This window comes from Salvelinus fontinalis, chromosome 12, assembly GCF_029448725.1.
Source record: "Salvelinus fontinalis isolate EN_2023a chromosome 12, ASM2944872v1, whole genome shotgun sequence".
In the NCBI taxonomy this organism is placed as follows: Eukaryota; Metazoa; Chordata; class Actinopteri; order Salmoniformes; family Salmonidae; genus Salvelinus; species Salvelinus fontinalis.
The window spans coordinates 50,432,798-50,448,634 of NC_074676.1; the positions used below are offsets into that span (position 1 = coordinate 50,432,798).

General features: G+C 39.9%; 1 protein-coding gene across 8 annotated transcripts in view; it reads left to right on the forward strand.

The window, feature by feature from the left end:
- Positions 1-15,837, forward strand: part of LOC129867585 (nuclear factor 1 A-type-like) — a 336,739-nt gene that overhangs the window by 41,869 nt on the left and 279,033 nt on the right. For 5 of the 8 annotated variants that reach the window (XM_055941091.1, XM_055941084.1, XM_055941085.1 and 2 more), the window contains exon 2: positions 14,515-15,043. In XM_055941091.1, the coding sequence (XP_055797066.1) occupies positions 14,629-15,043 (415 nt within the window). In that variant the 5' untranslated portion in view covers positions 14,515-14,628. Of the gene's footprint in view, positions 1-3,830; positions 4,968-7,368; positions 8,784-14,514; positions 15,044-15,837 lie in introns of those variants that run through there. The other 3 variants (XM_055941087.1, XM_055941086.1, XM_055941090.1) reach the window with 3 other exon arrangements.

Genomic DNA, 15,837 nt, shown 5'->3' on the forward strand with positions numbered 1-15,837 from the left:
ATACACATTTATTTGGTAAAAAATTATATCAGGGTGCATATTGATGCTTTAATAATTAAATCCTATACGAGGAAGACCTCTGATCTTTGTAACGAACATTTGTCTTTAATAATATTCCATATTCCACCCCCCGCCCCCTTTCCCAAATGATTTGCCTTCTTTTATGCATTGAATATTCAGACAGTTGAATATAGAGGTACGGGAAGTGTAGAGCTCGTTTTCACCATGCAGCCTACTTTTGATGAGGTTATATTTTAGAGATAGGCCTATTATTGTAAATCATAGACAACAATTAGCACAAACAATATGGGTTGTTGAGTACATGATGAGTAGCTACTTCTATCGACACTATTTTGTGGCCATATTTCAAAACAATGTAATTTCGCAAGGGAAAACAAGATGAGTTCGTAAATGAAAAGTTTATACCTAACCCATGCCCGTTTGAAACGATGTGCACAGACTGTTTCTGACAGAAGCTCAGATAATGTAGTTTTGATGACAAACCTCTAGATGGAGTGTCGACCTCCTTTAACGTGCAGAGGGAGTATATTTGTGTCGTGTAGATTCTGGGCGTCGAAATAACGAACATGGTATGAATGACTCCTTTGGCGCTCAAAGACACAAATCCATCGATTTAATGACGATGAAAACATTAAACATGCATTTCTTGATTATGTAGTTTATTTAGGGCTATATATGTTTGTATTGACAAACAAATTGTTTTTCAGTGACTTCGTGATTACAAAATATAATAGTTGAATATAGGCATGTGTAATTAATTTGTAGTTCAAAATTGGCTGTATAATTGAAATTATATTTCAATTAATGTCAATAACACAATTGCAAGACTTCTATCCTTTCTATAAATATGTTGGTTATAGGGCCTTGGAACACTTATTTTAAGCATTGTTCAAATCATGCACCATCTGAACATAATGCACATTTAAAAAATCGGAATGTTTTTAGGACATCATCCCTGAATGACAAAAACAGATTGGCAACATTTATTGTAATGGAATAGGCTAGACCTAACATTACTTTGGTTTTGCGAATGTTTCAATTTAAAAGGCCTACTTGTGCCAATTCTAGTTCATTCACAGGTATGCCTATATTTGAACAAAAATATAATGCTCAAACCACTCCTTTTTAAGTTGCTTTAAATTATGGGTAGATTGTTTTTGCAAATAACCCATCCCAGATGAATTAGTTTCGTATTTGTTGAGAGTGGTGTACTTTTAACTCAAAGCAGAATCCACATGAACTGATTCAGACTAAAAGTTGTCAAAATGGATAAAAAACGGTGTCTGTCTAGCCCGCCAATCCCCAGTTTACAATTGGCTCATTCATCCCCCTCCTCTCCGCTGTAACTATTCCCCCCCAGGTCGTTGCTGCAAATGAGAACGTGTTCTCAGTCAACTTACCTGGTAAAATAACGGATAAATAAATAAAAAATAAAAAAATGAGATTACCCTATACCGTTCTCACCATATCTTATAAAAGTCGACCTGCAGCTAGGGGAGATAATCTATTCTACATTAAACTTCACAACAAAAACAAGTCTCATCACCATTTACCATAAAAGTTTAGATTTCGATGAGGCGGTCGCCAAACTTTTAGGAACAGTGTTTCCTTTACACATCGAAGAACTTGGCACGTAGAATAAATGTTTTTCAGAACTCTGTTTTAGGCTGTGACCATAGTCTCACGTTTCAATTTTTTTGGGCAAGGCCCAGAATTGCAGGTTTTCAGCTGTTTTATTAGTAAGATTGATGTCATGAAAAATAGCCTATGACCGCTTTGTTTTACTGCACTATCCCAACAGGCTGACGCAAACAACTGACACACAAGTCTTAATACGAAAACCAACTACTTTATTCAATTCTGAATCATGTTTTCACATGCTTCATTCGATTTACTGACGATAATGAAATGGCCGAATACCCTTAACTATCTATGCAAGTTTGTACCAACTCTTTTGATTACCTCTGCAAATGTCAGATCATAACTTTGGAGCTGTGAAAATAACTGGTACGTTGGAAACAATGTTGGTGACAATGGGTGCAGGCAGTTCTTCCGCTTTAACCTGTATTCGCAAACGCGCATATGACAGTCATATAACAATATTTCACTTCAAGAATAGCCCTGTAATCATCGTTAATATGGTTTATGATCCTCCAAACTTGCTTTACCTTGCACTCGCAGAAGCTTTCGTAGAATGACAGACTCCAAAATGTTGTTTTGTGGTGTTCCAACACATCCTTAATATTCTGATGTCTAATAAATGACCCTGGGTTTGACAACGTCTCGAAACGTATAGGCTATATTCGATATTGTTATTCCAGTGTTTGCTATTCATATGATTTTTTTGTAACTACGCGCAGCCCCTGCCCCTATTATATTGGGCATATTATATTGGGCAGCCCTGTCTTGGTTTCTGGAGCTTCGAACATTTTTTGTGCAGAATGTGGCAGAAAACACTATAAAGGCGTCTCTCGAGCCATTCTGTTAAGGGATTTAGCTAAGAACTGGATCGATATTACTCGATAAAACAAGTACTAATAAAAATCAGGATATGCGCATTGCATTGGTTTCATTTGGAATTGGAATAAATTAATGTGTTCACCTTTTAGGCTTAAAATTAACTTTACGAACCAATCCCTTCATGTTATTTTTGCGGTAATTAATAGATAAACCACATGGTATATGAATGTAATAAACCTGTGACTGTAAGCGTTGATAATTGTTGATAGGCCTAAAGCGTATCAGGGTACTATCTCCCTTCAACCCTGTTTGTGCGCTACCCAAACCTTGTCCAGTCCGTGCGTAAAACGAATTTCTTGTGAACCCTTTGTACAGTTTGATTACGTTGCCAAGTTGGTCATTTCTCAGCAGTATCTGAAATCAAGAATGTGATTTAAATGACATGAGATATATTCGAAACCACAATATAAAACTCGACTTGAAGCCCAATTAATATTGGCATTCAATATATTTTTTTCAAGGCACCTTGGCAATCAGCCTGACATAGATGTAACAGGAGATCTCATTTGTATCTGGTAAATGTAATATCTGTAGCATATGCTTATTGGCGTACTTGTTCCATTTCCTAAATCAGTTATATGTATATTTCACCTGATAGTAACTTCGATCGAATGATTCCAATGCTATTTACATTTGAGTCATTTAGGAGACGCTTTTATCCAGAGCCACTTACAGGAGCAATAGGTTTCAGTGCCTTGCTCAAGCCACGGGCACATCGACAGATTTTTCACATAGTCGGCTTGGTCATTCGAATCAGCAACCTTTCGGTTACAGGCTCAACGTTCTTAACCGCTAGGTTACCTAACATTGAATGGCTGTTGTATGTGAACGGCATAGAAGCTGGGCAAAAGTAAGCTACAGTAACCAGTGACAGGTACGGCATTCCTCTGTGGCAAATAGCGACCCTTGAAAGGAGGTGTGGCAGTTCTGACACTTCGTGCAAACCTGTTAGAAGATTATGTTGTGTGCGTACAACATACACTTAAGGATGGACCATTTGAGACAGGAGAAAACACTTAACTGATGACTCCGGTACACGTCACCATGCGTGGGAACCACCGCCCCTCATCGCTCAAAAGAATGATAAGAGGCTTTGACCTTAATGAGGGACACTCATTGGAGTTCCGTGGAATGTCACCTCTGCTAGTCCAAACGTGTGCACTCATAGCCTAGGCTACTTCATATAACAAGCAAAAAACACATTGTCATTGAGAAATTCTGTTTATTTGGCTATTTGAGAAAATAATCAACACCATCACTTTTCGTGTCATGCTCATTGTAAAAGGTTTAGTCACACTCGCATACATAATATGAGCTCTATCGGCTACAGTTGCAGAATAGGTCTCTTTCACAAAATATCTAACTGCAGTCAGCCGCAAGGGCAAAATCAACACAGTAATAAATACAGCCCACAACAATTCAATCATGTAGATATGCTGCTTAACTTGCCTGCTACCACACAATTCCGACACACAGGCTAAATGAACACGTATAAATTGATATAGGAATCCAATCGCACTTGATATGCACACATCAATTGAATGTAGAAGCATCAAACAGGCTTACGACTGTCATATGACATGATGGCATGCCTTCTAATTCAATACGACCCACCGGCACACCTATGGTTGATATTTTCCATATCTCCATTGGGAAGCATTAGAAAATCCGCTGCAAAGAATTGGTGTTAGTTTCTGTCGACCAGCCGTAAATTTGCTCCATCAGTGGAGTTCTTAGATGCTCATTGTGATGATATGATATTGCTTAGATGTCCAGCATTGCAACAATGCTCTGGTGCTAAAGCAGCAAGAATGCGCTATAGCCTATACTTATTGACGTTTTTTCGATCGCAATATAGGCGCCGAGGCATTCCTCCCTCTGTCCCAAGCGCGCCGTAGATGTATAGGAAGGGTTAAGAGTGTGCGGTATGCAGCAATATGTAGGTGAAAAAAAGCTTTTCTGTGCGGGAGCAGAACGCAGACCGGGGTCTGTGGCACTCGACTCGGACTCTGATTTGCCACTAGGCTATGTGACTCCGCGAGGGGAGGAGATGGCAAGAAAGAAGTGGCGTTCAGTTGCCGCCCGGGTTCGCGTGGTTACTATGCAAATTGCAGCTATTGCGGAAATGAACAAGGGGAGACTCACTGAATCGATTGCAACTTCTGCACAAAGTCTATCAAACCAAGCTGAGACAGCTTTGCCAGGTTTGGACCGCAGTCAAATATCAAGGAGTGAAGAAAGGCTCCCTGACATTGTTTATTTTTTGGGATTAATACAACAAAAACTGTTTTCCCTTGCGCTTTATTATACTTAATTGATTCAGTGTAAAATACTCACACCGGAAGCAAGTTGTAGCGTAATACTTTTTTCACTTCGTCGCAACAGTCTAAAGTTGCTCACGTATATTCACTTTATACATTACAATGGTACGTGCAAATATACCTCTTACCATCTATTTTTACAGTGAGAAGTAATGGACATGTGCATAAACGTGGTGTGTACGGGCTATACACAGGTTAAATGTAGACTAAGAAGTCCTCTTTTTGTAAAAGGATTTGACAAGAGTCCGTGTCAGACTGGTCTGTGTTGCCAGCTATGTATGCAAATGCTGATAATGCGGATATCTTGATATCGTCAAATAAACTTGGCAATTGAACAAAACAGAAGAGCATTGCACTCCCGGTGTTGCCGTCTGCTAGGCCATTCTAGCGACCAGAGTGAGAGATACATTGTTTCGTTATGTGGTAACAAGTTGTTCTGCAGAGTAAACGAGCGATTGCAGATAAATGCATACCGAGAAATTCTGGTGACATGGGTTTGTCCAATAGAGTTTAAATCCTAGAGTTTAGTCCAATCAGAGGACGGAGCTCTAGCGTCGCACTGACGGCATGGATACCGTGAGGCTGGCAAAATGCCCTGCTAACGGCATTTTGAATAGAGCTTCTATGCGCTGCAACATGAGAAAATACAGTAGCCTAATATACATCTCCTGAACGTATTGTGTCCGTTCAAGCACACGAGGTAGTGAACAACATGCGTAGACCATTTTCCTTACGCCGCACGGTTATTGTGGCGCAATGGTGTGTGGCTTGTATTTGCTTCAAGGTATTTATTAACATGAATTACTTGAGCAACACATGATCTATAGTCCATATAGTGAATCAACACTTCAGTGAGGTATAACGGTTGTGTAATATCCCTTTCAGGCTGGTGTGAGGGCTTTCAGTAAATGCAAGCAGCCTTTGGCTTCTTTTATTATGATGATTATATTTTGCTGTAATAGCAATATATAATAACCGTTGCAAGTGCACCTTTTGTCTTGCTGGTATGTTAATGAACCTTTAGACTGTGAATAGGCATGCATTTGGTTGCGGAGTCTTGGTGCAGGTGTGTGTGGAGAGTGTTCAGATGCAGCAGAGACCACACTCGCCACTTGTGGTCGCTTCCCTGGCGATTTTCTAGAGGGTGCACAAATGACTTTTCCCTCTGGACGGAAGTTGTTCACTAATAACAAATTCGGACAGCCCATACAGAAACAGAGTACATTCATGACTCACACACACTCTTGATCAAGAGTATGACTCTCTCTCACACACACACACACACACACACACACACACACACACACACACACACACACACACACACACACACACACACACACACACACACACACACACACACACACACACACACTTGACCCAGTGATTCTGTACAGGCTGTTCGAATTTATGTCAGGCCAATCTGATATTTTGGAGAAAAATCCGTCAAAATACTAAGTCACACCAAATGTTGGACGCCTTTACTGTAGGCTAATTAGTATTTATCTTACTTTTGTTTCAAACACACTGTAAATGGGTCTCTAAAATGCGAGTATTGGTTTGCTGACATTATTTCGATTAATATTAACCCTTACATGTCTGTAAGGGCAGGTGAAGCAGACAATAGGCTACCAATGCCAACCTTTGGCGTTTGGGTAGTAAAGTACTTTAGGAGTATTATAGAATGTTGTAAGATGTTGGTCAGTCTTTTGATATAAGCTCTATACCCAAGTTATTACGCATGCTTTACGCACGTTGTATTCACTATTGCCAAGTAAACAATTGTTTGTTTGATGCTTTAATTGTATTTCATTACAATTGATTATTTTGTATAGATGGTTATGATTGAAACTGAATTAAATACAATTCAAGCATCAAGTGTTCGTTGATGCGTGGGTGCTGGAGTTACGCGATGCTTTGGTTTTGGATAATATACATAGCTTCGCTGTGGATAGGAGAAGATCTTGCTCATGCTTACATAATGGCATGTGAGTTAGGAAAATGAGTGGTAGCCTTATCTTATCTCTCATATGGCTCTCTCTCGTTTATATTATATAAATGTGTGTGTGGGGGGGTATTTGTTATGTAAAGTTTAATGCACTTTATTGAATTGTTGGGATCTGCGCTCGCTTTGCACCCCTCTGATGAAATGTGTTGTGCAAGCTCGTACAAATTGACATAAATTGGCCAAGCAGACATTGATTTGCATGTAATGTCGCATATGTCAGTTACAATCAGCCAATACTATGAATAGGTGAATAACCTAGTTACAGATTAATAGACTATTAATGTCAATGATGACCAATAATTATAATTAGGCTATAACTTGTTGTAAATGTCGATAGTTGGAATATGGAATACCGTAAAGCCTACTTAGTCCGACGAATTTTAAAGTTAAGCATTTATTCAAAAGGGGTGGCATATCTCCTATCGAGTGTGTGGTGATCCCTCGAGTTCTCTCCTCCAAGCTATACACCGTCTCATTTGCTTTAAACATCATATAAGAGCATTTATTTAGCAGTGTTGGTGTTGCAGTCTTACGCGATCCCTGCTCGTCCTGATTTAAATGAATAGGTTCGCATTGTTTGCATCAGTTTGAAAAGCCATTTCATGGCGGGGCTAAGAGGCTCAAGTAGGCAGTTTATAATCTGAACATTTTAAATAGGCTATGTAGGCTATATATTACTGTCCCGCATGTTCATTGCAGGCTACATTGCAGGCTATGTAGGCATATAGGCTACATCACTGTCCCGCATGTTCATTGCGTTGACGTTGGTCTCAGTAGCCTACTTCCTTAAAAAGCGTCGATACTTTGGGAGCTATGTTGAGAGGTGAGCACAAGAGTTTGTCCTCCGCACACAGTGGACAAAAGTGAACTGTAGCTGTATGGAACTCAGTGCATGCTGTTGTGGCTACTCTCCGCGGTTAAAAGATTAACAACGTGCTCGACACTCAACCTTATATAAATGTAGATCGGGTGCTGAATCCTCGTATGTAATCCAAAGAACAAAATCCTCCTCTCCGCCATATACAGGACAGACGCAAAACGGATTCAATTTATCGTCTCCTGTTTAAGATTATTTGCTAAACGGAAACCATCTGTCGGGCTTCAGCAATAAGCAATTGGTTGGGTGTTCAGAGGCATTACTAGATCCATTATCTACCGCACCCTTCTCGTTCGTAAATCCGACAGACTCATGTCAGAGTTCGCTCCACGGTGAAGCAAGCAGCACCACATGCCTTCAATGCTTTCGGTTTTTGCAACCTTTCAGTGGAGTGAATGAGAGATCTCTTACCGAGTCCAGAAGAACGAGCGTCTGACAATCAGATATTTTTTGTAACGGTATTAATACGATATATCAAGATTTGCACCGTCCGAAGATCCCTTATTTTTTTCCTCTTTCCTGTGATTTTTAACCTCCGCTACAGCCAGTCTGCGCTGGGACTTTTCTTTTGTTGTTTAATATGCCTCTGGTGAAAGTTATGAGTTCTCCAACAAAGGGACTGCTCCACGGCTTTTACTGCACTGTACGGTAGATGAATGCGGAGTGGAAGCGTTGTAACTCGAGGCGGGGTTAAAGTTCAGCTCTATGCAGCGGTGAAGCGTTCGTTGCAGTTCGCAGAGTTGGAAATGTGAAAGCAAGAAGCAGGCTTTATTTTTCTCTCTCCCTTCTCTCTGTCTCTCCTTTTTTCCCTTTTCACACACACGGACACAGCCACCACGCATACACGAGCAGACACGGACACACACCCACACACATAAACACGCAGACCCGTCACAGCAACCAAAACACACACACACACACGGTCGCGCACACACACACACACACACACACACACACACACATACATACATACATACACTCTCCAAATCCAAGATTAGATACAACAGATATGTATTCTCCACTATGCCTAACACAGGTAAGTGAGCCTTTCATCTGTCTTTAACCATTTTTATTGCATTCATGCTTTCTTCCTCAGGAACAGGGTGATATGGACTAACGTTGCTCAAGGCATGTAACTTTGTGTGCAGTAGGTTCAGCATTCCTGGTTTGTCAGAGCCATCTGAACTAACTACCACATGGCGGATGGCGCCTACCTCCTACATATATGCACACACGTATATGCATGTCTATTTTAGTTCATATTAGATATTGACTATCTCGATGTCAAGCGCGCTTTAACTTGGACTACTTTTTGTATCCAGAGTTTCAATCCAGAAATGAAGGTGGCCTCTCCTATAAGTTACATGTGCACGTTGTTATCGGCGCGTCTTTCCACATATTTGATATGAATGAATGCACACAATGTTTTAACATGGGGTACATCATTTTCCAAAGCTTACCCCGGACGGCTTCCAGGTCCCTGCACTTTGGGTGTTTAACATCCATACAGTTGTCACTTTGTATCGATTACTGCTTTGGACACAACATTTAAAATACAGCAATTTGCTTGGTCTAAATTGCATCCAGAAATGATCAAAATTAAAACTGTTCCACAGTATCGAGTCCCCGCCACTCTCTGGCATTAAACTTTGCCACTCTCTGGCATTAAACTTTGCGGTGAGCCATGTGCACGGGGAAAACACAAGTTGGGACATTACACTTTTCAAGTAGGCTACTAGGCTACTATTATATTCGATTGTTATGGATAGTATTGTTTTTTATTTGCGCACTATGAGTGACATGTAGTATGCACTTCCTCAAGAACTTCGATTATATTTAAGAATTATTCAACAACTTTCTGTGCTCTAAGATAGTTGTCTTTTCTTGGACTTGAATGATTGTTGTTAAGTTTGATAACCCGAAATATGGTGGTTTGTAGGCCTGACCATAAGTTAGTCAAGGTGGGAACGCTAGTGGAATAGCTTGCTTATTGATCAGTTGCATATCCGTTAATGTTTAAAAGCATCATCGGCCTGTCTTTCCTAAAAAAATCGAAATATTATTTTAGCAAATGTATCATAATACAGTTATGGTTTTGTTTAAGATGAGAAGATAGTCTCAATACGAGTAGCCTGGGGTAAATGTAAGATTTCCAGGAGGAAAGTTGCAGCTGCGTGTCAGGAAGACACAGAAAATATCCATCTATATTCCATACATTATGTTAGGGGTTTGTTGAGGTGACAGAACAGAGGACCTATATACAAATGTAAATTAACAGAGAGAAAACGCACTTATTAACTGTAGCTATAATTGTTCACATATTACAATGTTATAACATATATTTTTTTCCCTTTTTTTCTCATTATTGGAGGGCAGAAACTGAATTGTAGTTGTGAAAGTTCGGATGGATTTTTTGTGTGTGTGTGTGTGTGGAATACTTTAATTTGTCTATAGCTGCATAAGGCCATAGTATAATTTATTTTTCTAATTGATTTCATATTGACCACCAATAGGCCTATCTATTGGCCTTGTCTCAAGTCAGTTGTATTTAAGTTTTGATCATATTTCCCTAAGTTGATTTCATGTTTTCATACATGTACTTTTCATTATTATTTTGAGATATAGCCTACTTTTTTCAAACATTTTTTAAACTATGACCACACAAATTTATGTAAATGACAAGTACCTGACGTATTAGCAACGATGGGTTCTGGTCCTGTACTTGCCAACCTTTACAATGGAAGACCTTTTCAAAACCATTAGTGCTAATTTACCTCTAGTGCCAAGCATTACTGATAAGTCCTGAATATTTATCTATTAATATTTAATATGATTGTACAGTGCATATACTACAAGACATAAGGGAAATGGGCCCAAAGGAGAAGACTGAAACCTGATACTAGTTGATGGACACTAACTTGAGAAGGGACATTTGGAGAAATGTCTCGCTTGAGTATGTAAAATATTTATTCATCCTCATTTTGCCTGAATCGGTTTTATTTCTTGAAACATGACTAGGGTAATTCACATGTACTACAATTCATCTCAGCTGGATAAAACCGAATCTGTACTAATTGGCAAATTTTAAGTATTGACAGTTGAATGATATATTGAAAAGACGCTGTGTGTAATAAAATCATCTTATTTGGGCAAAAATACTTATAATCAAAGTCTTTCAATTGATTCAAATACGTTTTTTTTGTGGGTCGAATCGTATACAAGACAGGCAGGCCTAAAGCACTTCCATATTTTTTGTTCACTGCAAAGCATGAAATATTATACCTAGAACTGAACATTGACATTCTTTGTGCATTTGTAGAAAAACTATTGATAATTGCCAGAATTTGTCATTGCGTACTGCTTTCGAGGCACATGGTAGTGTTTGTGTCTAGACGTGGAGAAGATGCAGAGATAGAAACAGTTGTGCACGTTGCATGGGTTTGGAAAAACATGCCCCTTGCGGCCTACATGAGGGTGTTCGAAGATTTACCTTTGTGTAATTGCTCCAATTGATTAGCAATGGTGAGGCGTCTGCTCTGTTTGAGTCTGTTTACTGTTGTGGGCATGGAGAAAGTAAGCTCATCGACACACTCCCATAAGTACCTCTGTGTTGTGGCGTGGGTGTCAGTAGGAGGGGACTGCCATCATTGCAATTCTAAATGACAGTTATTCATGAGCTGTTGTTACAGGCCTGTTATTTGGAAACATTAGATCTGTCACCAAGGTGAACAGAAAGAAAACAAACTTCACAGCTGGAAGTTTAACTTAACATTTTCTACTGACACACTTTTATCAGTAAATATACACTACTCTAGTCGTGAAAATGCAGCAGATTATATATATTGAAATGAGGCCTATACATGAAGTGCTTGAGGCACCTGTGCATGTGTGTTTTATTTATGTACAAAAGCAGCAAAAATGCAGAATGTAGACTATGCAGGTATTGTTCAAATGGCCCGGAGACAGGGGAACTGTATATTATATACAGAAACCACAGATAACAATGCTCATATCAGCCATGAAGAATTTATATTTCATAGCACATCGGCTGAAGTTACTTCAGTTGGAGATGCCATTTACTGGTTTTTAAAACAATACACTTTTCATGCCTTTGAGACAAGGGAGTGTGAGTCCTTTTGAAATTCGATGAAAAGGATGGTGTCATGCCATCCCAGTCAGAGGTACAGTATTTCCACTTATCAAGATGAGGAAAAAGTTTTTTAATCTATGAATGGTTGAGTACATTTTGCACTGACTCAAATTAAGATCCTACATCTGTAGTTGAGCACACGTTGCACTGGCTCAAATTAAGATCCTACATTTGTAGTTGAGCACACTTTGCACTGGCTCAAATGAAGATCCTACATCTGTAGTTGAGCACGCTTTGCACTGGCTCAAATTAATATCTTACATCTGTAGTTGAGCACGCTTTGCACTGGCTCAAATTAAGATCTTACATCTGTAGTTGAGCACACGTTGCACTGGCTCAAATTAAGATCTTACATCTGTAGTTGAGCACACGTTGCACTGGCTCAAATTAAGATCTTACATCTGTAGTTGAGCACACGTTGCACTGGCTCAAATTAAGATCTTACATCTGTAGTTGAGCACACGTTGCACTGGCTCAAATTAAGATCCTACATCTGTATTTGAGCACACTTTGCACTGGCTCAAATTAAGATCTTACATCTGTAGTTGAGCACACGTTTCACTGGCTCAAATTAAGGTCTTACATCTGTAGTTGAGCACACTTTACACTGGCTCAAATGAAGATCCTACATCTGTAGTTGAGCACGCTTTGCACTGGCTCAAATGAAGATCTTACATCTGTAGTTGAGCACACTTTGCCCTGCCTCAAATTAAGATCTTACATCTGTAGTTGAGCACACGTTGCACTGGCTCAAATTAAGATCCTACATCTGTATTTGAGCACACTTTGCACTGGCTCAAATTAAGATCTTACATCTGTAGTTGAGCACACTTTGCACTGGCTCAAATTAAGATCTTACATCTGTAGTTGAGCACACTTTGTTCTAGCTCAAATGAAGATCCTACATCTGTAGTTGAGCACACTTTGCACTGGCTCAAATTAAGATCTTACATCTGTAGCTGAGCACACTTTGCACTGGCTGGGGTGGTAAAATGACCTGAGATGAAGCCTACTCCAGACCACTCACTACTTCACTAACCTCTACTGAGTGTATTTGGGAAATTAAAATACGTCTCTGTTGGAGTGGTGATTTCTCATAGTTTTTTTTAAACATTTGTTAGGATTTGATTGGTGCATTTTAAAATGTACTGTTAGATCTGTGCCTAGTCTAGCTTGCCCCCCATAAAACCCACAGCCTACTCACTGTACATATGCATGTAAACACTCACCTAGAAGAGAAGCATATCTGCTCCGTTGCTTATAGCGTAATCTAGTGTGGCATGCTGGGACAAAATTGAAACTGAGTATTTGGAATTGGCACACTTATAAGTTTGAGTTAAAACGGGGTCAAATCAAATGTATTTATATAGCCCTTGTTAGATCAGCTGATGTCTTAAAGTGCTGTACCGAGGGGATTTGTTTTATATAACGGGAAAGATTTCAGGTTCCAGTGCTCTTTTATTTTTTCATTCGGCAATGAACGCTTTTAGTACATAATAAGGATTTCTACAAAGGAGTTTAGTTACCTTTCGTCTCTTTGGTAGCTCAGCTGTGTTTATTTTTTTAAATCTAAAATGTCCTTGTAGTAAAGTGGGACCAGACTAACATTGTGTCGTCTATGATCGTTTGTTCAATATATTTAATGGTAGTGGTCGTTCATCTATTATTACAATTTCTTTGTTCGTCAAAACTATTCTGGTGTGAGTTTGCAGACGCGATACTATTTGAAATATGAGAGAGTAGTTTTAAGAGGTTGTTGCCTGGTTGCGTTGTGCTGCATCGTTCTGGCGTGGTGTCGTGCTGTAACATTTCCATGGCCTGTATTGGGTTGTGAGGCCAGATTTTGAGAGGGAGCATATTGTCCAGTGTGTGACTGTGCTAGTAGCAGGTGTAACGGACTGATCCACAACATGCCATCTATCCACATTCTTTCTCTAATAGCTGTGCAGGCAGCTCTCCCTGCTAAAAACCCACATAATGTATAATGTCTTGGAACAGTTTTCTGAGCGAAACGTTTCTGCCTGTACATCTCTTTGTGTGTGTGTGTGTGCGCGCATGCATATATGTTTGCATTGCGAACAGTTAAAAATAGACTTTCAGCTTTCCCGCTCGGCTGTTGCTTTTTCTATCACCTCTCTGCCAGACACCCACAGACCCACATTCTTGCCAGAGAGCCAAGACACGGCCGTATTTCACTGCTCCCTCTTTGTCCGTACGGTCCAGAGAAACTCCTCCGTTAGCCCGTTCTCCTTGTGTTAATGAAACGGGCCCAAATGCAACAACAACAAAAAAAAGACGTAAATACTCATAAATACAAAGGTGGCAGACATTGCATATTATTCTGAAATGGAAAATGTTTGTTTTCTAAAAAGTCATTTTTGGAATTATATTCTATCAAAAAGTAGTGCATGTTCTTTATTGCATTCCTTCATTGCCGAGTATTTCAGATAAAAGTCAATTAGTGTTTACTCAATGTAAATCTGATTTTCACAAGATGAATTGTAATGATTATTGTTGCTTTGCCTTTTATTCGATTACATAAACAAAATGTTTCACTATGAATGTATGTTACCACCAAATCATTAATTATTTTCTCCTGTGGTCCTCTCTTTCACAGGATGAATTCCATCCTTTCATCGAAGCTCTGTTGCCCCACGTGCGAGCGTTTGCCTACACATGGTTCAACTTGCAGGCCCGCAAGAGAAAGTATTTCAAGAAGCATGAGAAGCGCATGTCTAAGGAAGAGGAGCGCGCGGTCAAGGACGAGCTGCTCAGCGAGAAGCCTGAGGTCAAGCAGAAGTGGGCATCACGCCTCTTGGCCAAGCTCCGCAAGGACATCCGGCCAGAGTTCCGGGAGGATTTTGTGCTCACTGTCACCGGGAAGAAGCCCCCGTGCTGCGTGCTGTCCAACCCCGACCAGAAGGGTAAGATGAGGAGGATCGACTGCCTGCGTCAGGCAGACAAAGTCTGGAGGTTGGACTTGGTCATGGTCATTTTATTCAAAGGTATTCCCCTCGAAAGTACTGATGGGGAAAGGCTGGTGAAGTCCCCACAGTGCTCGAACCCAGGGCTGTGTGTGCAGCCTCATCACATTGGAGTTTCTGTGAAGGAGCTCGACCTCTACTTGGCCTACTTTGTTCACGCAGGTAAGTCCCTCTTTTGTTTCTCAACTCTGTAAATAAGTCAAAATTTGTTAAAAATTGGAGTTGCATAAATGTTGGCCTCACTCCATATGATCATAGGAAATGGAACGTGTGATAAAGTTGTAATGTTAATCGAAAATAAAAACACTTGGATGGGCTTAACGGCTGAAATGGACCTTATCAGAGAGCGCAGGCCAATGTAATGTACGCAGTTGGCTTCACTCTTTCAAGGAGCAATCACAGGCTACTCATTAAGTAAGCACCCGACCAAAACAAAGAAATGTACTTGTATTGAAGGACGTTGATTCACCTTGCCCTCACCAAACCCAACAACAGTGCACCGCACAGCACCGTCCCCTCTCAGGATGCAGACACAAATGTTATCTGTAGCAGACAACCATCATTTCATCACAGCAGTAGTCTGGGAAAGCGGGACAAATCTGCCAAATTCCTCGCACTGCCCTGTCCTTTTGCTGTTTATGACGGGCCAGAAGTTGGTACTGTGTGACGACAGAGTCAGCTGCTTCAAAACACACTCTCTCCATCACGATTGCTCAGCACAAGCAAATTAACTATTTGGTACATATAAAAACTTCAGCATGCCTTATATTTGATTTCTCTCATGTTAATAATTATTGTATTCAAAGGCTTTCTATTCAAAGGCTTTTAAAAACTGGAAAATACATACTAATTAACAAATCAATTCGATAGGGTTTCATGTTTTCCCCATGAGCTAAATCCTTATCTAGAAATGTTTTCAAAATGTCTTAAAAAATGTGTGTTTTTACTATTTGATA